General features: G+C 44.8%; 6 protein-coding genes across 8 annotated transcripts in view; 3 read left to right on the top strand and 3 right to left on the bottom strand.

The window, feature by feature from the left end:
• LOC132262452 (uncharacterized) overlaps positions 1-14,446 on the top strand; it is a 41,055-nt gene extending 26,609 nt beyond the window's left edge. For 2 of the 3 annotated variants that reach the window (XM_059761728.1, XM_059761735.1), the window contains 9 exons: positions 2,997-4,003; positions 4,673-4,970; positions 5,071-5,179; positions 5,271-5,331; positions 6,007-6,123; positions 9,009-9,155; positions 9,263-9,445; positions 9,760-10,680; positions 11,437-14,446. In XM_059761728.1, coding sequence (XP_059617711.1) covers positions 2,997-4,003; positions 4,673-4,970; positions 5,071-5,179; positions 5,271-5,331; positions 6,007-6,123; positions 9,009-9,155; positions 9,263-9,445; positions 9,760-10,680; positions 11,437-11,500 — 2,907 coding nt within the window. In that variant the 3' untranslated portion in view covers positions 11,501-14,446. The remainder of the gene's footprint in view (positions 1-2,996; positions 4,004-4,672; positions 4,971-5,070; positions 5,180-5,270; positions 5,332-6,006; positions 6,124-9,008; positions 9,156-9,262; positions 9,446-9,759; positions 10,681-11,436) is intronic. The other variant, XM_059761743.1, reaches the window with a different exon arrangement.
• Positions 14,447-14,705: 259 nt separating this feature from the next.
• On the top strand, positions 14,706-17,613 carry LOC132262242 (kinesin-like protein Nod). The gene is made up of 6 exons (XM_059761446.1): positions 14,706-14,822; positions 14,892-15,273; positions 15,334-16,315; positions 16,632-17,210; positions 17,290-17,374; positions 17,449-17,613. Exons 1-6 carry the CDS (start codon positions 14,706-14,708, stop codon positions 17,464-17,466), a joined length of 2,163 nt encoding a protein of 720 aa, XP_059617429.1. The 3' UTR covers positions 17,467-17,613.
• Positions 17,614-17,962: 349 nt separating this feature from the next.
• Positions 17,963-18,884, top strand: LOC132262250 (trypsin-1-like). The gene is made up of 2 exons (XM_059761460.1): positions 17,963-18,017; positions 18,090-18,884. The coding sequence occupies exons 1-2, from the start codon at positions 17,963-17,965 to the stop codon at positions 18,857-18,859; spliced, it is 825 nt and encodes a 274-aa protein (XP_059617443.1). The 3' UTR covers positions 18,860-18,884.
• A 1,091-nt stretch (positions 18,885-19,975) lies between these two features.
• Positions 19,976-20,782, bottom strand: LOC132262258 (trypsin-1-like). Its single transcript, XM_059761471.1, has one exon. The coding sequence runs from the start codon at positions 20,780-20,782 to the stop codon at positions 19,976-19,978; it is 807 nt and encodes a 268-aa protein (XP_059617454.1).
• A 623-nt stretch (positions 20,783-21,405) lies between these two features.
• LOC132262269 (lectizyme-like) lies at positions 21,406-22,423 on the bottom strand. Its single transcript, XM_059761482.1, has 3 exons — positions 22,357-22,423; positions 21,598-22,294; positions 21,406-21,535 (listed from the first exon to the last, which is right to left on the bottom strand). The coding sequence occupies exons 1-3, from the start codon at positions 22,421-22,423 to the stop codon at positions 21,490-21,492; spliced, it is 810 nt and encodes a 269-aa protein (XP_059617465.1). The 3' UTR covers positions 21,406-21,489.
• A 227-nt stretch (positions 22,424-22,650) lies between these two features.
• LOC132262000 (magnesium transporter NIPA2) lies at positions 22,651-24,519 on the bottom strand. Its single transcript, XM_059761099.1, has 2 exons — positions 24,294-24,519; positions 22,651-24,147 (listed from the first exon to the last, which is right to left on the bottom strand). The coding sequence occupies exons 1-2, from the start codon at positions 24,517-24,519 to the stop codon at positions 23,297-23,299; spliced, it is 1,077 nt and encodes a 358-aa protein (XP_059617082.1). The 3' UTR covers positions 22,651-23,296.
• Between the last annotated feature and the right edge of the window lie 149 nt (positions 24,520-24,668).

Raw genomic sequence — 24,668 nt, forward strand, 5'->3', positions numbered from 1 at the left:
ACTCTTTGGATTTTCATCTATTTTCCCAGCCCCAATCATCACTCACTACACAGCGCCGGAACTAAGAATAATAAGCTTGTTGACTTTCGGTCGGTGAGTTACAATTTTAATTAAATTGCTCCTGTTTATTCAGGTCGACGAGACTTGAGCATTCTCGGAAAATGAGCATGACAATATGGGAAAGTGGTGCCATTATGGACACTCTGTGGTCAGTGGTTGGTGAACAAGGAGCGCTTCGGTGTTGATCATGTCCTTCAGTCGCTCACACTTCTGTATGCAATCAAAATCTCAATATTTCGTGTGGGTACACACAAATCACATCGCCTTGTCAAGACTCTCTTCATCTCCAGCTTCATTGGCATGATGATTAAAGTGCATTTGTGATTTCTGAATTTGAATATTCATCACGTTGAAGTCCTTAATTGGTGGGAATTCATAGGATTTTCCCAGAAGCAAGCTCAAGTTCTTTCTCTCAGTGATGAATTCTGGGCTTCCTCCTCAGTCTAATAATCGAACAGCAAACCCCGCTCTGGCAATCGTAGATTGGTGAAAATACAAGGGTAATGGGGTGAGTGGGAAAAAAATAATTTTTCCATCTGAGCTGAAGGGTGGGCTCATTTATATGTGCGACGACAGTTTCAATGGCAGTGGAACTTTCACTCTTCCTCTGCCGATCAGCAGAAAAAGGCACAGCCAGAGGCAATAAAAGAAAATAGAGGGAGAAACACACCAAAGTGCGATGTTGGAGAGTGGTGTGCAAGTGAAAAAAATAGATAAAAATTGCTTATGCTTCAATGTGGAAAAATTTTCGTCCTGAGGAGTGGCAATTTGCCACAAAGTGACAAATATCTACATAAATAACGCAAGAAAAAACCACCCCAAGACCGGGAGGAGAAATCAACGAAATCAATGTAAATTGCAAGTGACATAAATTCCACTCAATTCACGCCAAAATCATCGATTTACCCACTCGTGCTTTTTGGGACACAGCAAAAATTGTTTTTCGCCCAGAAAATTGGGCAGCATTCGGAGGGGAATTTCCACTTTGCTCATTACACCACCCTTTCCCCCTTTCCTCCCCCATCGGGCGATCACAATTCTGAGGAATTCGCCAAGGGGGAGATATCACAATCTGCACTGCTGTGCAACTGCAATTGACGCAAGACTTCGAGCTCTTTTGGATTATTCTTATCATTAAGATAGATTACTAAAAAAAAATTGGTAATTGCTAAATTTTTTGTATTCTCGAGGCACTGAGAAGTGTTAAGGAGTCTTTCCCCCTTGGAATTTCCATCTTCATGCCGACTGCGTGCCGGAATACTTTGCAGTATCGATGACCGGAGTCGTTTTCGGTCGAAATCTCACACCCTGAGGGGCATTTCGGAGCCCATCCGGCACTCTCTTCTCCCGACACCCCTGAAAAATCACTCCCTCCTCGCATTGAGCGGCAACTGTGCGCCCATTATATATTGGCAATAAAAGTTTCCACAGTCACATCCGTTTCTCGCAAAATATCCTCCCTCGACGCACTTTCAGTTTCTGCCTGTGACTCAAGGCATCGTCTGTGAGAGACGAGGAGTCGTCAGCAGAAAAGGGAGCAATAGTCGTAAAAAAGGAAGAGAAAAGTTTGCCCAAGAGAACTTTCATCTTGGACAAATTATGGCTGTGGAGCAACTTTTCGTTGGATTCTCGTCAATATCCTTACTTTGCATTTAGTGTTGAACCTCAAAATGTTGATCAAAATCAAATTTCATTCATTGGCACACATTTACGACTTTTTTTTCTCAAGCATCTCTCTACGAAAGGTCTCCACTTTTATCGGCATATATTTTGTGTGTCTGGATAAAGTGTTTGGGTTATAAGTGGGCGTTTTATGCACTTTAGAATGACAAGTGTCGTTTCCTGTAAATATTTCTCTTTATTTTATTAATTTCACTGACATTCAAGCTTTTATTCTGGCTTTTATGATTATTGTATGAAGCGAAATATACATTTTTCCCCTTTTCTGAGCATTTATATTGATGTTCTTTATGTATAGTTTTCCGTTGCACAAAAGTCAATCTTTTATTCCTCATTTTGGCAACATTTTATGTATGATATTTTATTGATGGTTTTTAAAGATGCTTTAGTGTGACATAAAGCACTTTTCCCAGTAAATTAATCATCAAATGAATTCAGCTCATGTGGAGCTATTTTCATATCAAAATTGCCTGTTTGTGGTTGCATTAAATTTGACAAGGGGATGTGAATGTGCAGCAGCATCTAGCAAATTGAATCTCCGACAGGATTCGCACATTAGCGCCTCATTGCGGCGTGTACACGCGAAAGGGTGTATCTTCCGCTTAACATGAAGCGTGGTTTTATGAATAATGCATGGTAAACACAATTATTTATTGCAAGAAGTCTCTCTCTCTGGCAATCAATAAGAGTGTAGCTTGGAATGATAGACATTCGTTCGTGGCTGTGGAGAATATTTAGGGGTTGATGGCTGAGTGGCAGTGTGTCTGTCGCGCGCGCGGGGGGAAGAAAATCAATAAGGCAGAGAGAGGGAAGACACCCCGATTCGATAGTCACTCTCCCCATTCCCCCTAACGCCGGAGGCAGCACGTGGAGACCCATTTGATGACAGACTTTTCACCGGAGAGAGTCTCACCACAAATTTCCCTCCACTTCCCGGAAGCGCAGTACATGAGAGACAATAATAGGGCAGACAATAAAACAACCGTGACAATAAATGAAAAGTCATAAAAATGGGGAGAAGAGAGACAAGAGCACATGACATGGAGAAATAAAAGGGATTTCAGGAGCATTTTATCACATTTTCCCGCCACTCGCCGAGAGCTTTTGACGTAATTTGTTGGGGGCGGATTGTGAAGAAGCCAAAAAAAGGGGTTTCTCTCAGGTGGATTAGCATGTGAAAGACAGAGAAAGAGGGTGAAAACGCACAGCAGATACTTATAGTTTGACAAATGATGCTAATTTTGGCTTCTTTGCAGATGGAAGGTCTCGTCCGGGAGATGCAAGACACGGAGAATGGCGTGCCAGTGCGAAGCCAGAAGCTCTTCCTCACATCCATTCCATCTGCTTTCATGGGCTACGATCTGGTGGAGTGGCTGATGGAGCGACTGGGCATTGAGGAATCCGAGGCGCTGAACATCGCCAATCAGCTGTGCCTCCACGGTTACTTCTTCCCCGTGAACGACAGCAAGACGCTGGTGGTGAAGGACGACTCCTCGCTGTATCGCTTCCAGACGCCCTACTACTGGCCATGGCAGCACAAGGCGCCGGACAATGTGGAGTACGCCATCTACCTGGAGAAGAGATCCATGAGGAACAAGCAGCGCCACGGTCTGGAGGACTACGAGAGCGAGGCGCTGAGCAGTCTGCACAAGAACCTGAAGGGCAAATGGGACATCATAAAGATGCAGGCGGAGGAGCAGGTGAAGCTGGCCAAGGAGCGCAAGAAGGGTGACAAGATCGTAGGAGATTCGCAGGAGAGAGCGTACTGGCGCGTCCATCGGCCGCCGCCGGGGCAATTCACGCCGCTGGAGCCGTGTCCTGTGCCGTCGCGCGATCGTCAGGGCCGGCCGAGGCGGCGCAGCGCGGACGATTGGCAGCGTGAGGTGGACTTCCTGGCCGCCTCGCTGGGGCGCACGCGGATGAAGATGTCGCAGGCGTGCGAGAGTCTCGTGGCGTACCATGAGATCTTCGCCGAGTACGATCCGCTCATGCAGCCGGCGCTGCCGTCGAATCCGTGGGTGTCGGAGGACACGACGTTCTGGCAGCTCAACAGCGCCCTCGTGGAAGTGCCCACGGAGAAGCGCGTGAAGCGCTGGAGCATCTCCATCGAGGAGCTCGTGTCGGATCCCACGGGCCTCATCGAGTTCACGGCGTACCTCAAGAAGGAGTACTCGCACGAGAACATCCGCTTCTGGCTGGCCGTCAATGATCTCCGGCGGTCGGCGCACTCTCAGATCGCTCGCAAAGTGAAGGAGATCTACGAGTGAGTGGGGTTAAAACCTCTAAATTGGGTTCTGGTTGAATAATCTCGCCAAAACCATTTTGCTATATGTTAAATCATTCTAATTATACATTGCGCAATAATTTATTCTGTGGTCATTATATAATGTTTTTACGGCTCATAATCTCTAAACAGCTTAAATTTTAATTAGCAATCATTGTTGTTATCACACTAATATGTTTCCGAAAGCTGATCGGGCTTAAAGCTTGACTCCGTATAATTCGCGGAAAGCTTTAAATTGTGTCATGGAAATTTTGCAACAAAAATCAATGATTGAAATATTTCAGCTTTTCCTATTCTATCAAAATGGGGGGATCACTTTAAAAAGCCCACCATTTCCGAAGATACCGCCGGCAATATCATCAGATAGACTCTGAAAGAGCCATTTATTCCGTTTATGATGGTATTTGGCTCATTCTATTTGGAATATATTTGCTTTCGGTGGCATTATCATTGGGAAATCCCCGAAAAACACCATCATCATACATATTTATGTCTGCTTTTTTTACGTTCAAAGCCTCAGAGCTTTGGCAGAAGTGAGGATGCATAGTTGGAAAATATTCATGAGCCCTGGAAAATCCTCTGCACAAGTGCAATTTTGTCCAAAGGGGCGCAATAGATGAGGATTGGCAAATGTATGTGTGTTTGCAGGGAATTCCTCGAGCCTGGAGCACCATGTGAGATCAATGTGGACTGCAAGACGATGGAGAAGGTGCAGCAAGGCTTGAAGAGCCCCTCGAGATTCACCTTCGACGCGGCCGCGGAGCATATCTACGCTCTGCTGCTGAAGAAAGACTGCTATCCGCGCTTCATTCGCTCCGAGCACTACAAATCCCTCCTCGCCAGCGGAATCCAGCCGTCGCACAAGAAGCGCTTCTTCGGCTTCGGCGGCGCCGGAAAGAAGAAGGCCTCCACAGCGGTGACCCCCAATGTTGGCCTCCTGACCCAGGTGAGATGCGCTGTGGCGCGGAAAATGTGCTTTTTCTCGGGTTTTTTTTTATTCTTGAGCAGTGAATTGGGTGAGATTTTACGTGAGATTGTCGTTTCAGGGTTCGGGGTCGGGCATGACGAACCCACAGAGCAGCCTAGGTCGGCGGCGTGGCAGCGACAGGAGCCTGTCAGGGTCGGCACACGAGTTGGCCGTGTCCGGAGTGAAAGGTTGAATTTGCAATCCATACTGTGCTGTAGTGATAGGGAATACCGATTAACCGCGAGTCGCGACTGATGACACTTCCTCTCTCATTTACAGACGCTTCCGGCAAAGTTCCGCACTCGCACAGTCAGAGCAATTTGAGTGACATTCCCTACAGGTGAGTCCAGAGCGCTTTCCGCCCTGTTTTTCCCATGCTTTCGCTCTTTCTCTTGACCATTGGATAAGACTTTCGACCCTCATCAGCCCCTCGGGCACGGATTTAAAATGTTGCTCTTCCGGAAGATCAGAATCAATTTCATTTTCTCTGTCTCGGCCTGTCGAGAAAGGGTCACGAGGAATTTCTCTTCACGCACTTTCCAGGCGCCACTCGACATATTAGAGACCGATGATGAGAAAAAAAAGTTTCTTCTCTACACTTTTCCGCCTTGCAAAGTTCAAACCGCCACAGGGTGGCTTTTTTTTTACTCTGCTCAAGAGTTCTTTTGTGTTATTTTGTCAGCAAACTTTTTTATAACCAAAGACTCTCTCTTTGGATAAATTGAGAATATCCATATTGAACAATACATTATATAACATTTTTTTCACTTTTGCATTGAGAATTTTTTCAAGTTTAATTACATTTCTTTTTTCCTATTAATTTTGCCATGATTTTTACCAATGTTTTTTTGCTCTTTTCTCACTTGTGCTCTTTAACATGTATTTTTGTCATCAACTCTGAGAAATCATGTGAAAAGGTCGCGAAGCAGCGAATTCCCAAAGCGCGCGAAACCTTGTCCCTGTGAAAGCCAAAAATTATATGAAATCATTGTGATGTGTGTGTGGTGATTTACAGGGGTGATATGCCATCAGGTGGGTTGGTTATAGCTGTTATAGCGGAGCAATCGGAAGTCCCAAACAAAGTTGCCCCCACACTCTCCCCTGGAGGATTCAATCAGAAAACGAAAATTCAGTAAGACGCCGAACATTTCCTCTTTCTTTCTATTTCTTTCTTTATACAAAAAAAAGTACTTTTTCCATGAAAAAAAAGACAAGTAAAATTTGATTAAACAGTAATTGAATTGAGAAGTAATTTATATAGTTTGATTTTCATCAATTATTACACACTATATATATTAAATATTTGTATATGCGTGTTATAAGTGAATATCTTCTTCAGTATTTTGTTCAAATGTATTTTATTTATTTTTTTTCAAACACATTTATGTGAGCCAGAAAGTTGTGATTATATAATTTATTACGGATTTTGGTTGGAGGTTTTATTTGGACTCGAGGAGGTGCGCGTTTTTTGGCAGAGTCTCGAAAATATATACAATAATAATAGTAAATACCCAAAGAAGAGTGTTTTGTGTGTGAGGAAAAAAAACGAATAAAATACATTGAAGCGATTTCCTTGATGTTTTCATTACATTGCAAAAAAGAAAGAACTTTCCTTTTAGTATCCTTTTTTTTCATTGAGAAAAAGAAAAATTAAATAGACACTAAATACTTCCTGAATAATAACTTTCGTGTTGGATAAAAATGTGTTGTATCACCAGAAAACACTGTATAAAAACTCTTCTCTCTCTCTCTAGATGTTGCTTTTCTGTTAGTGTTTTGTTCTGTTTTCACTCCTCTTTTAATGTCTCCTCCATCGTCCTCTTCCCTTTGTTCGTCGTATATTTTTATTCGTACACCAGTCACGGAATTTTCCCCTGAAAAAGAAGCTCCCCCAAAAGAAAAGCATACAGAGAGCGCGCGTCTGTGAAACCAAAGCGCGAAGCGCGATGAAACTTACAAAAGCTCATAGAGAAAAATGTCTCACGTGATATATTAATGAAAATAGGCACTAATTAAAAGAACGAAGAAACTTTACCTGCTCTTTTTTCCTTCCTCTCCATCGCTAGACAATATGTTATCAACACTTTCAACTTCCCAAAAATTTCGTGTTGAGAATAATAATGGGATTCCCTTTTTCCATAATTAAATGTCGCATGAAGTTCTTAATAAGAAAATGTGTTAACACCCAAAATTCGGTGGACAATATATATCGTGATTTATACTTTGCCATGCAATTAATTTCTTTCCTGAATAAATTGTGCTCTTTTGCATTTTTCATCTTCACCTTAATTAATTGACTTGTTTTTAAATGTTCACCCGAATAATTTATGTATGTCAAATTGCCTCCAAGCTTTTACGGTTAATAAGTCATGGGCACAATGTTGATAGAGTTTGCTTAGGGTTTTTCTCTCCATTCTGGGATGAGTTGGAAAAACGTCCTGACGATCTGAGAGTCATAATGTGAAATTCTTCTTCGCATGTCACAGAAATTTTTGGAATGATTATACTTGTTAGAAATAAATTATTTGCTCTCTCGCCAAGACAATTATTTAAAAAGTTGTGCCAAAAGATGAGAATGTCAGCGTGATTCGCGAAGACATGTTGTCCTTCCTCGCCAAAGGAAAAAGCTCGGGTTGTGTGTGATGTCGAAGAAAAGCGCCGAAATCTGGAATTATTAATCTTTCCACAAGAGGAAAGTCAATCGCAATTTGAGACCATTTTTGATTTTTATTTAAATTTTGATTGGTATTCTTTATTATGACAATTTTATTGGCTTCTCAACTTTGACAAAAAGACAAAAAGTCACAAATTTACCAATTTAACCTTTGGGAAGTACAATCGGAAATTCTTCATGCCTTTTAAGCTTGATCAGCTGCTCGTGAGACGCAAAAAGCTGTACTCTCACGCTTAAATTTTCTTCTTTTCTGGCCAGGATCACGCCAGAAAATGTGAAAATGCATGAGAAGACAGAGAAAATTATGCGAAAAATGCGATATTTTAAGCGTCCCTTACACCACCTTTGCTGCCCTCTGGCGGCGATATGTGGAGAAAATAATTCAGAATATATTATATTAAATTATTGTTTTTTTTTGCGATTTTACGTGGAGAAAGATCATTTTATGACTATTTTTTCCAATTTTGATTATTTGATTTTTTTTTCCGTAAAAAGTAATGTGATAATTAATAATTAAATATTTGTGTCTTCCTTGTTTCTCTCTCTCTCTTCATTTCCTGTGTACTTTCTTGACATAATTCCGCGAAAAATGATGGGAGAGAAGAGAAGGAAAAGTGGGGAGCAAAACCATGATTTTTGCATATGAAAAGTCTGTTGCTGAGCTTGTCTTTCCCATTTGTGTGTTTTTGGCACATAGTTTAACCGCAGGAGAAATGTGTTTTTTTTTGGGAATGTGTGTATTTTGATAAGATGGTTTATCGGAGAGTTGCAGAGAATCGGATTCCACACCACACTATATATATATATATAAATGTAAAAGGCACTGTGTGTTTGGTCTTCTTCTATCTTTGGTTGATTTGTGTGTACAAAATATGCATTTGGTGTCACTCTCACTGTGTAATGATGGTTTATATGAGTCTGTTGAGAAATTGGAGATGCTATATTGTGTACTTACCAATCCCAGAAGCGCGTCTCATCCAATTATCTCGAATGTCAGTGTGAATTCTCATTGTTCATCTTGCGCCCTGTCTTTCCCTCTGTAATATTTGCAAGTCACCAAAACTTTCTTCTGCTCTCACCACAAGCAAGTTTCTCTCTCTCTCTCTCTGTTGTGTGTATATAATAAGTTGCAAATAATATTTTGACTGTCTGGCTGAAAGTCAGTCCTTATAGAGCTAATCATTTAGTGATGGATCGAGAAGGCTGACTAAATTTTTGATCTGCCCCACAAAAAATGTTGAAGATTATTGAGATGAACATCCTTAAGTGTTACAATATCTATATCAGTGTTGTTCTCAAGGCGCCTTGAAGAACTCTTGCTCACCTGTTTTCTTGGCCCGCAGAGAGCCAGCCAGTCTCGAGGCGTCCGCCGAGACGTCCGCCGTGTGCCCATGGGATTCCGGTCCATCCGTGGAGTCATCCGTGTCCGTGTCCATCTGTCCGTGGGAGGAGGAGGGTGCGAGCGTGCCATCGAATAAATCAGGAGCCAGGTGAGCTCTCTGGTCGATTCCTGGCTTGGCCAGATAATTTAATTAGTGAGCGAAAGTTTTATCGCCCCTCATAAATTCCACTCTATCTCTCTCTCTGGCCACCACAGACCGAAAGTGCCATCGCAGTTGGAGATCAGGAATACGTCCAGTGAAATTACAGAAGTTTCCGAGAGAATGAGACGCTCCTGTGGCCTCAGGCAGAACACCCTTGATTCTGATTTTCACAGCACAAAGCGTCTTATGCCCGCCGTCACGGAGCAAAGAAGAGCTTCAGTTACTATCGCACCTAGGTAAGATCTTGGAAGTTTGCCACTAAGAAACCTCTAAGGAATTCGACTTTCACATTGATCCTTGTGCAAAATTGTAATTTCCCTTCTCATGAAATTACTCCCTGTGTGAAATAAATCCAATTTAAAATGCAGATTTGACTCAAAACTCTGAGTTTCTCGGAAAAGTTGAAGCATGTGGAATAAAATTATGAAATGAGATTTCCAGGGAGGATTTTCGGGGGTGGGAAAGAGAGCTTCTCACGTGTTCTCAATTTGTGCAATAATTTATTCAAGTGGGAGAATACTTAATGCATGTTGCTTCTCGACTCTTGCAGACTCTCCGATCTGCAATTTTCCACACGTCAGTCCTCCCTGGGCGCCGGAATCTCAGGGATTTTCGCATCAGCTCCGCTTCCCTTTACCGATCATCGCTACAGCACGTCGCAGCTCTCGCTCTCAACCTCGGGTGCCGAGGACAAGGAGTCGGGTAAGGCGAAGCCGGGGCCCATCCAGGAGGAGGCGGCCAAGGGCGGCAGTCCGCGGAGGGCGGCGAGCGAGGAGAAGAGCGCCAAGACACCGCTCGGGCGCAGCAATGAGTCCCTGACGGTGGAGAGTGCCGCTCAGGCGCCGACGCCAGAGGCAGAGCCCAGATCGCAGGGCGTCACGCCGACCATCAGCGTGTGTCCCATTGAGGAGGTAGAGCCTCCGGAGCCCGTGGGCATCGTGAAGAAATCCACCAGCTTCCAGCTCGTGAAGGAGGTGGTCGAGGAGGAGGACGACGAGATCATCAAGTGCACCTCGGCGGCCGAAGATGCGGCCTCGGCCAAGGCGGAGAGCGTCTCGCCGACGATCGAGGAGTATCAGGAGTGCTTGGAGAAGTTTCCCAGGCACAGCGTGCGCCAGGAGTCGTCCGAGGACTATGACTACGACGAGATGCCCGCCGAGGGGCGCGTGACGCTACAGCCGGGCTGTGTGGCGCCGGCGCCCACTCCGGCGCCCTCCATAGCGCCGCTGGCCGAGGTGGAGCAGGACACGCAGGACGATGAGCCGGAAGAGGAGGAGGCAACCACGCCGGCGGCTACGCGCTCCACGCCGTCGACTCCGGGCCCAGAGAGCGCGGCAGCTGGGCAGAAGAAGAGGCGCAAGAAGCGGGACTCGGAAACGAAGCACAGCGACGACAGCAAGGATGAACAGGGCGAAAAGAAGAGCCAGGAGGACGATGGCAAGAGGAATCCGGTGTGTCCCTGGGAAGATGAGTGAGTATCTTCCGAAAATAGTTTGTAGCTTTGAATCTCATGTGGAAATAACTACATTTTCTTGTGGAAATTAGGTCAATTCGGTTAATTCGTATAGTTAATAATGCGCCTTTTCCATTATATTTTAAAATAAGAGCTTTATTAAGGGGTAAAAAAGTGTTTTTCGCGGTGAATTTTGAGTGCCAAAAAGGTAAATTTGATCGATACAAAATTAAATGAAATTATAAAATGCATTCAAAATTACATTTTGATCGGAAAAACATCGTTTTCATTAAAATTTGCTAAATGTCGAAAAATTGGCACATTTATTCACCCCTTGTTGAGTAGCTGAGTGCATTTAAACCAGGATTTGCACACTAATAACTTTTGTATTTTCCAACTTTGAATTGAATTTAGCTAAAATTCTGCTTTGAAACGTTCCTGTAACACCTAATTAAATAACTTGGCACACAGAATCCTTTAGAGAAATTCAATTCAACTCTTCTATCAAGTCGTCTCTTTAGTGAAAAGCACAGTAAATGCCTCAATTCTTCCGCAACTAACCAAAGTTGCAAAGGATCAAGCAAATCTATAGTCGTTTATTGAATTGTTGTACATGTGTTGGAAGGAAAGAAATTTATGTGCAGATATGAATATCATTTGAAGACATTTTGCTGTGTCTGAGAAGTTTTTGCGCTCATCAAAACTTCGTCGCACTGTGAAGACACTTCTCTCATGTCCTTCTTCCCATTTTTTCTCTCCATCTCTCTCTTCCAGAGACATGTCCGCAACTGTAGACGCGCCATTTGTTAAAACTTACGCCACTCTTGGCTATCTCTGAGAGAGGGAATGACAACTGTGACAGAGATTGACGCTGAGGAAGGTGAAAATCCACGATAAACTTTCAAAAGTTGTTAAACTGATATTTAAAAAGAAAAAAAACTCTATCCAAAGAAGTGGAAGGAAGACAAAGAGATGAAATATACTTGAGAAAATAAAAATCTTACATCATAGGCTTGTCTGTACTTGTATTAATTAAAGAAGAAGAAAAAGGGTGGTGAAAAGGAGCAGAGAAAAGATGAAATCTATAAAAAAAAAACTTATTGTTGTTAGATAACATTATTGGATTCATGCCTAACATTTTAAAGATGATAAAACACTTTGCATGGACGGTGAAGAGAGAGTAATTTAGGCGTATAACAAATTCATTCCCTATTTTCTGCGAGAAAACACACTCGTGAGTAAGAACGGGGATTTTTCCACAGTGCTTTCCGGCTTGTTGGGCAATTGAGATTTCACAGGAGGAAAAAAGGCGCTCAATGGAAATTCACAACTCGGCAAATACGGAAAACCTGGTTGTGTCGTTGCCAAAATCGTTAATTTGCAGCGCAATTGTTTGAATTTGTTCACCACAGTTTTCGAAGGGATGTTTTTCGGGAGGGGGGAGGGGAATATTGGGGATATTGCAATGTTATCAATATTGAGGGTGAGTTCACAAAAAGAGCCCCATAATGTGCACCGACTTTTTATTGTCACATTTCATTAGCTCCAATTCATGCTATGGTGAACAAGATATTCTTGCATTGTGGAACGTTTTTTGGAAGGCAATTCAAAGTAAATTGAATGCTCTCAAAATGCCTTTAATTTCACTCGAGAAAAAAGGAAGAAAAAAGTATGTAATAATAATAATACATAAATATAATATTTAATGGGAAAGTAAAAGAAAAAATTATAATCCAGTAATAAATGTTTATTGAATATTAATCTTATTGTAGCATTATTGTAATCTCCTAAATAATAACATAAATATCAATGTTCTATGATAAATATATGTAAACAGTAAAAACCAACGTCACATTTTGAACACAGTTAGAGAGAATAAGAGAATGAGAATTGCAAAGAAACACAAAAGGAATGAAGACATTTTTTTCTCCATTTTCTGTCGCAGAAGGAAAAAAAAACAATTCTCCGCGCATTAAAATACAGGGAAAATGAATTATTTACTCACAAACATTGTCAAACCAGGATCAAATCACAAGTTAAAATAATAATGTGGAAAAAAAAATCAGTGAAAAACGACAATTCTAATGATAGAATGAAGAAAAATGCCCACGTTGACACAAAGAGAGTGAAGAAAATGGAAATTAGGATAAACTTTCGTAAATCACGAATTCAGTAGAGAAAAATATTAAATAAAAATTTAATCCTAGTTCGTAAATATTTAATGATAAATTCAGAGTGGAAATTCAAGGCATTGCATTTTGATTGCGGCACAATTTTTCCAAACAAAGAATTAAATACAAAAGAGAAGTTCTGAGTGACAAATTCTTTTGGGGGATTTTTTCCTCTGGTGAAATCCAATTGATCAACACTGGAAGTCATTTGGGGTGAGAATCTCGGTGAATTATTCATTTTTAAAATAGAGGGTGGAAAAAATAATCCTGAATAGAACTAAATATTCTTTGCGTGAAGAATTTAAAGAAAAGAGAAATCGTAAATGTAGCTATTTGTCTTAGCCAGGAAGAATAAATCTAATAAAGAAACATCTTGTTTTCTAACAATGAAAGTGTCAAAAGAAAATCCATAAATGAAGAGAAAATCATAAAATTTTATCTAAAAATACAAAAAAAAATTTCATCTAAAGAAGAAAAAAACCTTAAATGTAAGAAAACAATTTTTGTGCTCTAGAAAAAAAGGAAGAGGAGAAAAAAAAACACTACAGAAGATAAAATCGTGGTTAAAAAAGTGTGGAAAACTGATTTTTATTAAATATTTAAAAAAAAAGTAAATATATTGAAATATAGAGTATTGAAAATGTTGAATTTTACTAGAAAGTATCTTTTTTTTATTTGTAAGAATTGCATTAGTGAGAATACTTATACGGAATATTTTGTGTACTTCAGCATATAATCATTGTCAAGTAAGGAGTAAATAAAACATTTTTTGATGGCCTACAGATTGATGATGACTTGTGTTTGGCGAGCGTCGAGAGGAAAGACAGGCAGTGAAGTTAATTTAAACTAAACATAATTTTTTTTCTAATAGAAGAGGAAGAAATTATGAGAATAGATAAGATGAGAATCATAGGAAAATTCCCACACTAAAACACACACATAAGAAAAAATGTAACCACCGTTTAGTTTGCAGACAGAATAGAAGAATGTGAACTATATTTCTGGAAAATAGTAAAAAAAATAGCTGAGAAATCAATTAATGTGTAAATAGTGATCATTCATGAGATGTACTCATTAACATGAGACTTTGTTAGAGGAAAAATTAATAAAAAAAAAAATGATTAAAAGTGAGGTAAAACTTGCCAGTTTTTGTGCCGCTAAAAAAATATTAAACTAACTAGTGAAAAACATAAAGTAAAAAAAAAGAAAACGTTTCGATTAATATATTATTATTAACGCACAAAATCCAATTCTCTCCAAACTTCCTGTTTTCCCATCTTAAATCTCAAAAATTTCTGAGCAATCGCGTGATCCAAAGTCACTTTCTTTTTCCGCCCCTCAAAAAAAAAAACAAAACCAAACAATAAATGTTTGAGAGAAAAAGAAGAGAAAAAAATTCTGCAGAAGCAAACGAAAAATCCCTCAATGGATCGTGAATGTCTCAATCTGAAAAAAAATGTGCGCCAATAAGAATATATTCAAGTGGAATTTAGATAAAGTATGAATTTAAAATTGAAAAAAAGGAATATTATGAAGAAAGATTTGAAGGAGAATATAAAATTGTTGATAGAAAAATTATGATTAATCGAAATAAAAAGTACAATAAAAATGCAGGTGATAATGTTTTCCTTTTTGCCATTAAATTCAATTTTTCATCGCGATTTTTCAAGGATTTTCCGTTAGAATTTGAAAAGATTTCATAGAACTCACAGTGTTGTGACAGTGCTGCCAACGGTGCGCCGTCTGATTTCAAATGTGACATGCTGTTACTGTCAAAAAGAGCGTCGCGCGCGTCAACGGATTATTACATTTGTGTTTTGGGCTCTTGCAAATCTCCTATTTATACTCATTTATCCTTCATTGTCGTGCAAAATGGACAATGATAACTGTGCAGTGAAGATTGCTGTTCGCGAGAGGCCATTCAATGACTTCGAAGTGCAGTCAGGATGCAAAGAATCCGCGGTGGAAGTTCACTCGTCAAACCATAATGTATGTTTTGCTGTTTCGTCGCAAGATTCCATGAATTTTGAGAGGTTTTTCTTCTTATTTCCCATGCAGATCATCATTGTGGATGACCAGCCTTTCGTCTTCGATCATGTCTTCGGCCCGGAGACATCTCAGGAGCAGGTGTATCGCGATCTGGTGGCGCCGCTGATAGACAAGATGATTCTGGGATTTCACTGTACGGTTTTGGCTTATGGCCATTCCGGGAACGGGAAAACCTTCACAATGGGGCTGCACAGGAACCTGCTGAGCGACGAGAACAGTGGACTGATCACCAGGAGTATCTCAGCGGTGTGCGCAAGAGTCCAGGAGCAGTGTGAGGTGTCGGAAGAGCAGGAAAACTTGCCGGAACTCGCGGTGTCGTACATCGAAATCTACAATGAGAAGGTGTACGATCTCCTGTCCAGGAACTTTACAGAGCCTGTCAACATGAAGAGTGAGTAGAATTAGGGAGTTGTTGATTCAGTCTTCTGACCTTTGTCGCGTTGTTCTTCAGTGTACAAATACCAGGGATGCCAGAAGGAGAGGATTCTCGACGCTCAAGAGGCCTTTGAGGTGCTGAAGGAGGGCAATAAGAATCGCCACGTGCGTCCAACGAAGATGAATGCCAACAGCAGTCGATCGCATGCCATCTTCACGATCTACATCAGTGTCCGGAAGTCCAAGACCTGCACGATCAACTCTGCCTTCAACTTTGTCGATCTCGCCGGCTCTGAGGGCATCCGGAAGACCGAACACAAGGGCCTGGCGCTGGCAGAGGGTGTGAACATCAACCAGGGCCTCCTCAGCATGGGCAGGATTCTCCAGGCAATCTCCTCCGGGGACAAACTCATTCCCTATCGCGACAGCATTCTCACGACTGTTCTGCAGGATTCTCTGAACAAGAACTGCTATCTCACGCTCCTCGCCTGCATCAGTCCATCCATGGCGAACACCAATGAGACGCTGAACACTCTGAGATTCGCCAAGAATGCCAAATCGATGAAGAACAATCCGCAAATCAACCTGATAATCACGGAGATTCAGAATGCGCGCAGAAACACACCAACCAAGCCTCCTGTGACACCCAGGCAGCGCCAGACCATGAATGCCCTCAAGGATACGACGAAGAAAGCGGCCGTGAAGACGCCCTTCCACAACAGAACCTTCACCACGCCCGGCGCGAAGAGTTGGATGGCGAATGGCAGAGTGGTGAGGAAGAGAAGTGACGTGAGAAATCCACCGCTGAGCGACACTTCCTTCGCCGCCGGCAATGTGTCCACGTCGACGGAGAAGCCTGAGGAGCCCGAGGCGCCGCTGCGTCTGGAGCCATCGCTCACCTCAGTGGCCTTCAGTCCCATCATCCGGCGACATGTGGAGCAGCTGGAGGCGCGCCTCGGTGAGCGGATGCAGAACATGATCAACACGATGACGCCTCAAGTGGCGCGTCAAGAGCTTGTCGCCTCCACGCCGAATCCGTCGCGCAACCAGGAATTCCCGTGAGTTGAATTTGAAGAAATCCAGAGAAAGATTTGCATTGCTTTCAAGATTTTCTGGGCATTTCTAGGCTTCTGAATGGGGGGAAATTTGTTACGAAAGTTCGCAGAATGATTGAAGAGAGGCTTGATTTATGTCTTAAGATTCTTATCTGTTGTTTTCGGGATTTCTCCAGGGAATTCCTCCAAGACAGTAGACTTTGAGCGTCTTGGAAGTGAGAATTGGGAAATATCTTTACGACATGAGCTTAAGATTGTTGCTTCTGGGGAAATTTTGAAGAGAATCCCAATTAATGTATGCGATTTTGTCAAATTTCAGGTGTAATTTGGATGAGATCAAGAAGGAATTGCAGCAAATTGTTCGCACGGAAATATCAGGCTTCCTGCGTCGTCCTTCCGTCGCCGAGGAGGAGGAGAACTTGGCACAGGCTGAGGAAGAAGAGGCTCAAAATGTCACGTTCGACGTTGTGATTCCTGACATTCCCACCACAGAGTTTCCCGTGCAGCCAGGGATGTTTGGGGTGGTGCAAAACACGGAGGCTTCAGAGGAGCCACAAAGGAAGAAGCCAAGAAGGGAGGAAACTGTGAAATCTCATGGTTTGAACGAAAGTGTGAGGCGAAGTGCAAGAATTGCTGCAATTGCGTCGACAAGTGTGCTTCAGGAGAGTGTGAGGAAGTTGCCAACACCGAAGAAGCTTCACAGGACGAAGAGAACGCGCGATGTGGACATTCTGCAGGGACTTCTGGATGCCACTGAGGCGGCAAAGGGGCGCAAGAGCAGGGCGAAGAGTGTGCTGAAGGAGGAAATACTGAAGATCATCAACACGGGAAATCTCAAGCAACTCCAATTGCTATCACAAATCGGTCTGAAGACAGCCTTTCACATTATCAATCACAGGTAATCATTTGTTACACACTTTTTTTCTCCACAAAACAATTGTGAAATTCTTGGTTTCTCCCCCCCAAAAAAAAAACAGAACTGTGAATGGAAAATTTAAGAGCTTGAATGAAGTGTCGAAGCTGGCGATATGGCGAGGAAAAACCTGGAACCGCTTCTTACAGGTAATTTCACACTTTCAGGGGTATTTCCAAATTGATAAACACTCTCTGACTTGCTATTTTTCCACTCTGTCCAGATGAACAATCTCGAGTGACTGTCTCCACGGGCCGCCGGATCGACTCTCCTCACATGATTCTGTTTGGGCGGAATGTGTTTATCAACAATTCACGCAAGCACTGTTGGATCAGGAGAAGCCTCTGAGTAATTTGATTGGACAGGAATGAAAGAAAAAGAAAAATGTGTTGAGAATGAAGTTTTATCTGTTCGATTAATATGAGGTGAGTTTTATGGTTTATTTTCCTTCTTCTGTCCCTCATTGACAACAAAAAAAAAAACTGTGCCGGAGGCCCGTTTTATGGCCAACACAAGTCCAGAAAAGCCCTCTTTTGTTGCTGCTGTGGAGAGAAGCATAATCTGGAGATGCAGCGATAAGATTTTGATTGAATGCTCAGTAGCCAAAGCGTATCATTGAGAAAAACACCGAATCCGCACGATAAGATAGGGAAGAAGATATCTTCCTGGCGAGGCGCTATAAAAGCCCGCGGCAGAGTGTGGGCAGTTGTACAGAGTTTTGTGATTACTTTGCAAAGATGAAAGTGTTTGTTGCTGTTCTGGCTCTCGTGAGCGCCGTCTTGGCTGCTCCTGGTAAGTGTTCTGCTGCCTTGGGGAGATCCCTGGACGTGGATTTTTGAGGGTTGTGTGTTTGTTTCTTGGCAGCTGACGTTAGCACGCCCAAGTTGGCCTTCGTGAATGAGAGGATCACCAATGGACAGGACGCCGCCTTCGGCGAGTTCCCCTACATCTGCTCCATGCAGTGGGTGCTGATCACCGCCTCCAGTCACGTGTGCGGATGCTCCGTGATCAATCCCAACTGGGTCCTCACGGCCGCTCACTGCTACACTGAGATTCCCAACATTGGCCGCGTGGACGCCGTGTGCGGCATCACGGACCTCACGGTCACCGGCACGCAGCAGCGCCACACGATCAACCCGCACATCATCCATCCCGACTATCCTGGCGGCGTGGCGCCCAATGACATCGCCGTGGGCCGCCTGGCCGGCACTCTGACATTCAACGCCAACGTGCAGCCCATCAATCTGCCCGCCCAGGGACAGGCGCCCATCCTCGGCAACGCCGTGCTCGCCGGCTGGGGCTCCACGTCCACCACCAACGTGCCCAGCATGCCCAACCGTCTGCAGCGCGCCAACAAGCCCGTGCACACCTTCCAGCAGTGCTGCGACCTGCTCAACTCCGTCATCGCCGGCGCCTGCAACAACCTCGCCACCAGCAACGTGTGCGCCGGCGGCGGCCCCATCAGCGCCTGCGGCGGAGACTCCGGCGGCCCGCTGTCGCAGCAGGTCGGCGGCACCTGGACGCAGATCGGCGTGGTGAGCTGGGGAGTCACGCCCTGCGGCACCACCGTTGCGCCCTCCGTCTACGTCATGGTGTCCTCCTTCAGGAACTGGATCGACGCTAACATCAACTAAGCGATCACACTCTCTTGACCAAATAAAGGCATTTACTACACGTAAAGAGCGCGCTATCTTTTCCACCCCCAGCGATCGAAAGCCGGAAAGACGCACAGAAGGCTTAAATCTGATCAACCGAAGGCCGATTGCAAGCGGTCTTTGTGTTTTTTCCCCTCAAGGTTAGATTTGAAGGCTGTTACATAAATGCGTACAAGTTTTTATCTGTGTTCTTATCATGAAACTTAAGCTTTCATTCATAATTTCCTCCATACAATGATTTACCGATCAAAATATGGCAATTTCACTTTATTTGTAACGAATTTGAACGTTTAAATTCTCGATTTGCCTAGCAAGCCAAAGAACTAAGAAAAAGCAGATATTTTAGATAAAAAGTGCTAAACCGAAGCGGACGCAGCGATTTAAAGCAAAATATTAAGTCAATTTTTGCGCTTCAGTTAGCTAATTTCCTATCAATTTTCTTAGCAATTTTTCGGAATACTTCTGCTGTTTAACTTCCATGGACTTCCCTTCATCCGGTTTCCCGTGTCATATAAAAATGTCTTTGTGCCCTAAAAGGACATGTAAATCTCTTAATTTTAAGGTTTTTTGCATGGCGCTATTTAAATAATTACGCAAAAGTATTTTCTACTCGCGAATACTTCAGGGGTTGAAATTAAGGGATTTACTAGTAATAAAATCTAACATTGTTCGCTCGGTTCGCTCTAATCATTGGCTGAAAGAAAGCTCGTTTTCTCTCCCTGGATTTTGAGCCACGAAAGCGCTCTGGGATTTCCGAAGAGCCCCATCTCTTGGGAAATCCTCCACAAGAGAGAGAGAGAGAGAGAGAGAGAGAGAGTTTATCAATTCCCCCAATAATTGAAAACAATTATTCGCAGCGCGATTAGATACTAGAGAGTCCAACGACAGAACAAACCTGTGATAAGGCGCCTGAGGCAATTCGCGCAATTCACTGTGATCTTCAGCAGCTGAGGCGCAAACTTCACAAGGAAGAGAAACTTCTGTGAGGGCCATAAAGCAATTTGTGGAGTTGATCCGCGCTATCTGACGATATATTGGTCTCTGCGGAAGATCTCAACAAAAATATGTGTATTTCTCCGTAATTTATTGCGATGATCACTGGATCAGCTCCACTCTGTGGATCCAGTCGATGAACTGCGCCACGTCGCTGTAGATGGAGGGGCTCCTTGGGGCGCCGCAGGGGAAGAAGCCCCAGGAGACGATGCCCATCAGCGTGTGTGCGCCGCTGGAGTGGTCGATGTGCACGAGGGCGCTTCCCGAGTCGCCGTGACACGCCGACAGGCCGCCATCGAGTGGTCCTGTGCAGATGTTGGTGCTGTGCAGCGGCGTGGCGTCCGGACCGCCCATGATGGCCTGGCACTCGTCCCAGGCCAGCAGCGGCAGCGTGGCGCGCTGCAGTTTGGCGGGAAAGCTGGAGGACAAGTCACTGGCTGTGCTGCCCCAGCCGAAGATCTCGGCGTCGCCGCGGAAGACTTCTCCTGGCGCCGGCAGCTGCGCCACACTGACCGTGGCGGAGAGTTGCAGGGGATATTCCAGGTGCAGCATGGCCAGATCGAATGGCGCAATGCCGCCGGTGAAGAGCTGATGTGTCACCGTTCGCACCACCCTTCGCGTCTGCTCGCCCTCCTCGCGCTGCTCCAGATTGTGCTTCCCGGCCACGGCCAGGATTGTGCCCGTGTGCGGCGACTCTGTGATACAGTGCGCCGCCGTAAGGATCCAATTGGGCGACACAATGACGCCGCCGCAGAAGTGCAGCGCAGTGGCGGAGCTCTGCACTTGCAGGGAGACCACGTAGGGCGCCATGTGGGGAATGGCCTCGCCGCCGCCGACCACCCTTTGCACCGGCAGAGCTGCCGCTGCCGCGCGCGCGATGAAGACACAGAGAATCAACACTTGCCACATTTCGAGTGAACTCTCGTGAGTTCGCCGGAACTCCTTATAAAGGCAGCCAGAGAATCTGATCAAATTTAATTAAAGTGAAAACATGGTGTATCGAAGACCTTCATCTTGTACTTGGGCGCGATAAAAGGCCAGAGTTTGGGATTGCAGAGCACTCCAAAGGAGGAGATAAAGTACACCACTTTCTCAATTAATTTCAAACATCCAGAAGAGCGGCAAATTAATGCAATAAAATATGTGAAAAATGCGTCAATTTGCTAAGAAAGAAGGGAAAAAAGTTCGTGAAAGCAAAATGCGTTAAATACTTCAACACTTCCTAAGAAGTTTACAGCATAAAAGGCCAATAAACTTCCTTTCCACTCTATCACAACGTAAAGTGACAACGTGAGCATAGTGTATCATTGAAGCACTTCACATACACCTCAAGAAACATCATAATGTCAACAAGAAGCAAGATCTTCTTGGCTTTTTCCGTTGTAAACCTCTAGAAGATTAATTTTGACCGAAAAATTGTCTATTTCCTCTAACTCCCTATGAGCAGTACATCACTTGTGACCATCATTATCTCCCCCTTGAGGACAGCCCGATCAATGAAAAGACTCAATTACTGCTTCGGATCTTATACTACAAAACATATAAATTGTGGTTTTATTTTATTTCTCTCACATTATTCCATAATTTCTCTCAAGTCACTCGATGTCCTGCGCTTCTTACGTCATCTGGTTGAGGATCCAGGCGTTGAAGGCGGAGACGCGGCTGTGGGGAAGAGAGAAAAGGGTGAGATTGAGTCTCCAGGGGGGGATTGTGGGGGAACTCACGTGTAGATGGAGGGAGCGCCGAAGGCGCCGCAGGGCGTGAAGCCCCAGCTGCTGATGCCCACGATCTCGTACTCGCCGACCTCGTTCTGCTGCGTGAGCGGGCCGCCGGCGTCGCCGGTGCAGTGCGAGATGCCGCCCAGGAGTGGGCCGGTGCACATGTTGGTGACCTCGAGGGGCGTCCTGCCGCGCAGGTGCTGGTAGCACTCCACGTAGCTGAGGATGGGCATCACGACGGCCTGCAGGTTCTCGGGGAAGTTGGGCGTGTCGGTGGTGGAGGTGTCGCCCCAGCCGAACAGTGTCACGTAGCCGTAGTGGATGGTGTTGGGCTGCGGCAGGCGGATGGGCTGCGTGTACAGGTCGATCTCGAAGGGCTCTTCCACGTTCAGCATGGCGATGTCGTTGGGGCTCACGCCGCCGCGGTAGTCGGGATGCATCGAGATGGAGGCCACTTCGCGGTGCTGCGAGAAGGTGCGATTGGTGAGCTCATACAGGCCGGAGCACACCTCGAGCCTGCCGATGATGGGCAGATCGTCGAAGCAGGAGGCGGCGGAGAGCACCCAGTTGGTGTGGATGAGCGTGCCGGCGCAGAATTGCTGCTTGTGCACCTCCGTGAGGGCCAATTCCACGGCAATGACGAAAGGATGGGCGTAGGGAATGGCGCTCTGGCCGCCCGTGACGCGACTGGAGAAGTCATTATCTGCAGATGGGGATGATTTACAACCACCATTCCTCCCATTGCATATTCCGCGGGACACTCACCTTTCTTGGGCAGCGTGATGGCCGCAGCGGCCGCGAGGAAGAGCACAAACACCAGAACGGGCTTCATCTTTCGAGCTGAGAGTTCACTGAAGCACTGAAGGGATGATCAGGCGACCTGGCTTTATATACACAGTCATCTCCAGGCGAGAGAGATCAGCGAGATTACGCGATATCCGCTCTAAAGATAGGCTGAGGAATATTGGTCATTGCCTTATCATCCCCATAGAAGTTCTCTGTGTCTTCTTCACCGCCACAGATCCCAATCTTGAGCCACTCAAGTGGCTCAATTCCCTCAATTCACACACGCTCAGCCACAGAGAGGATCACCTGGTCGTTGGGTGTGTCTCTCTCTCTCCCTCATCCATCATCTTGGCCGCCGATCGCCGACAATCTCAACGACTTCTTCCGCAATTTGGCTTCCCTTGTCGCGATATTCCTGATTTATGTGCTCCGCCACAATTGCGCACTTTTTGCAATAAATCCACCAAATTCAAGCCATTCGCGAGCGGTGAATGAAGAAATTGGGCGGAAGATTGCAATTCATCAATAGAACAATAAAATTTATCCCTTTTTGGGCATTTTATGCTTGAAAAATATTTAATTTCCCAAGGAAATCACTAAAATTTGTCGAAGAGCAACATTTATTCCAATGATCGTCAAAGAAGGCTGTAAAACGCGTGTAAAACCTTCTGGGGAAGGCCCAATAAAACTGTTTCTTTGCGAGTTTCACGGAAACACTCTAAAATAGTAATGATCGTATCATTTCTTAAGTACTTGAGAGATAACATTATTTCGTGACGAATTGTAGTAAATTCCTCGATTTTAGCTGTAGTTTCGTACGGTTTTATTCGCCTAAGTGCCTAAGATGGGTACAAAAGTCATTGCAGTCTATGGATTATTAACTTAGTTTGGGTGCAGCCTTGTGGAGCCTCGCGTCGCGTCAAATCCTCCTCTCGAGCTCATTCGTGCCGTACGTGTGCTTCTGCTGGCCAATGAGGATCTCGTCCATCTGGTTGCCCTGCTCCAGCAGTTGTCGCTTGGGTCGCGTGATGCCGCGCACGTCGCTCAGCGCCACGTCCATGTCCTTGAAGGCATTCAACAGGACAATCGCCACGATGACGACGAAGAAGCCGCACAGATCGCCAATGACGTCGGACGCGGACATGTGGCGCCACTCTTTGAACAGAATGGCCGACGCCACGATCACGAGCGTCGTGAAGATCACGTAGTACACAGGCGTGACGATGCTGGTGTTGAAGATGTCCAGCGCACGATTGAGATAGTTCATCTGGATGCCAATGAAGATCACCGTCGTGATGATGAGAATGTAAGGCATTGCCGTGGAGAAGTCCTGCGATCTGCCCGTGATCACGTCCCTGATGCACAATCCCAGCGCCTTGCAGGACATCACAGTGAGACTCCCGATGGACGAGCAGAGGAGGACGTAGAAGATGACATTGGAGTGGCCAAAGCGCGGCCCGAAGTACACGGCAATCATCAGTGAGACGGATATGATGACGAGTACGTAGATGAGGAAGCTCGTGTCCTGCAGCTTGTCCAGCAGAATGTCCAGATCCTCCACTTCCACCTCCTTCGGTGAGTGAATCACGATGATTACGCTGCCGATGATGCACAGAAAACACCCGAGTTTCCCCAGGAGATTCAGCTTCTCGTTGAGGAACTTCGAGGACATCACCGCTGCCACAATCACACTGAGAGCGCCCAGAGGAGTGACCAGGGAGGCCGGAGCGAAGGCATAAGCAGCAAAATTGGCGGCTTCTCCGACTCCCACTGCAAGGAAAGTGAGCGCAAAGTCAGTGAATCTCTCCAGAGAGCAAACAATTCACAGGCGAGAGAATATCGAGAAGCGCCAAGATAAAGACTCTCTATTTATTGGAAGTGACTCATGGTCAGAGATTGTGTTAATTTCTACTCACTGCAGATTAGTCCTGCCCACCAGATCCACTCCTTGAGGTAGCCAAATCCACCAGAACCCGCCCGGACAGCGCCCACTCTGGTCATCCGGATCAGCGCCTTCTTCTTGATGATAAAACTCGATCCGATGAAGACACTGGAGGAGATCGCCAGACCCAGACCAATGTAGAACTCACTCTGGAACGCCAACTCCTGAATCGACATACTCGAGGGTGAGGAAGTGGACATTTTGGGGCGGAATCCCAGAAACTTCACGCTCTTCTTCTCTTCAAGGCCTTAAGATTTCACGTGTTTGTTTTCTTATTCCAGCAATTACAGCTTTTTCTCTTTCTCTTTTCAACTTATCCACATAGTTTTCAGGATATTAACTTCACTGA

The sequence above is a fragment of the Phlebotomus argentipes genome, unplaced genomic scaffold (genome assembly GCF_947086385.1).
Source record: "Phlebotomus argentipes unplaced genomic scaffold, Phlebotomus argentipes genome assembly contig_46, whole genome shotgun sequence".
Classification (NCBI taxonomy): Eukaryota; Metazoa; Arthropoda; class Insecta; order Diptera; family Psychodidae; genus Phlebotomus; species Phlebotomus argentipes.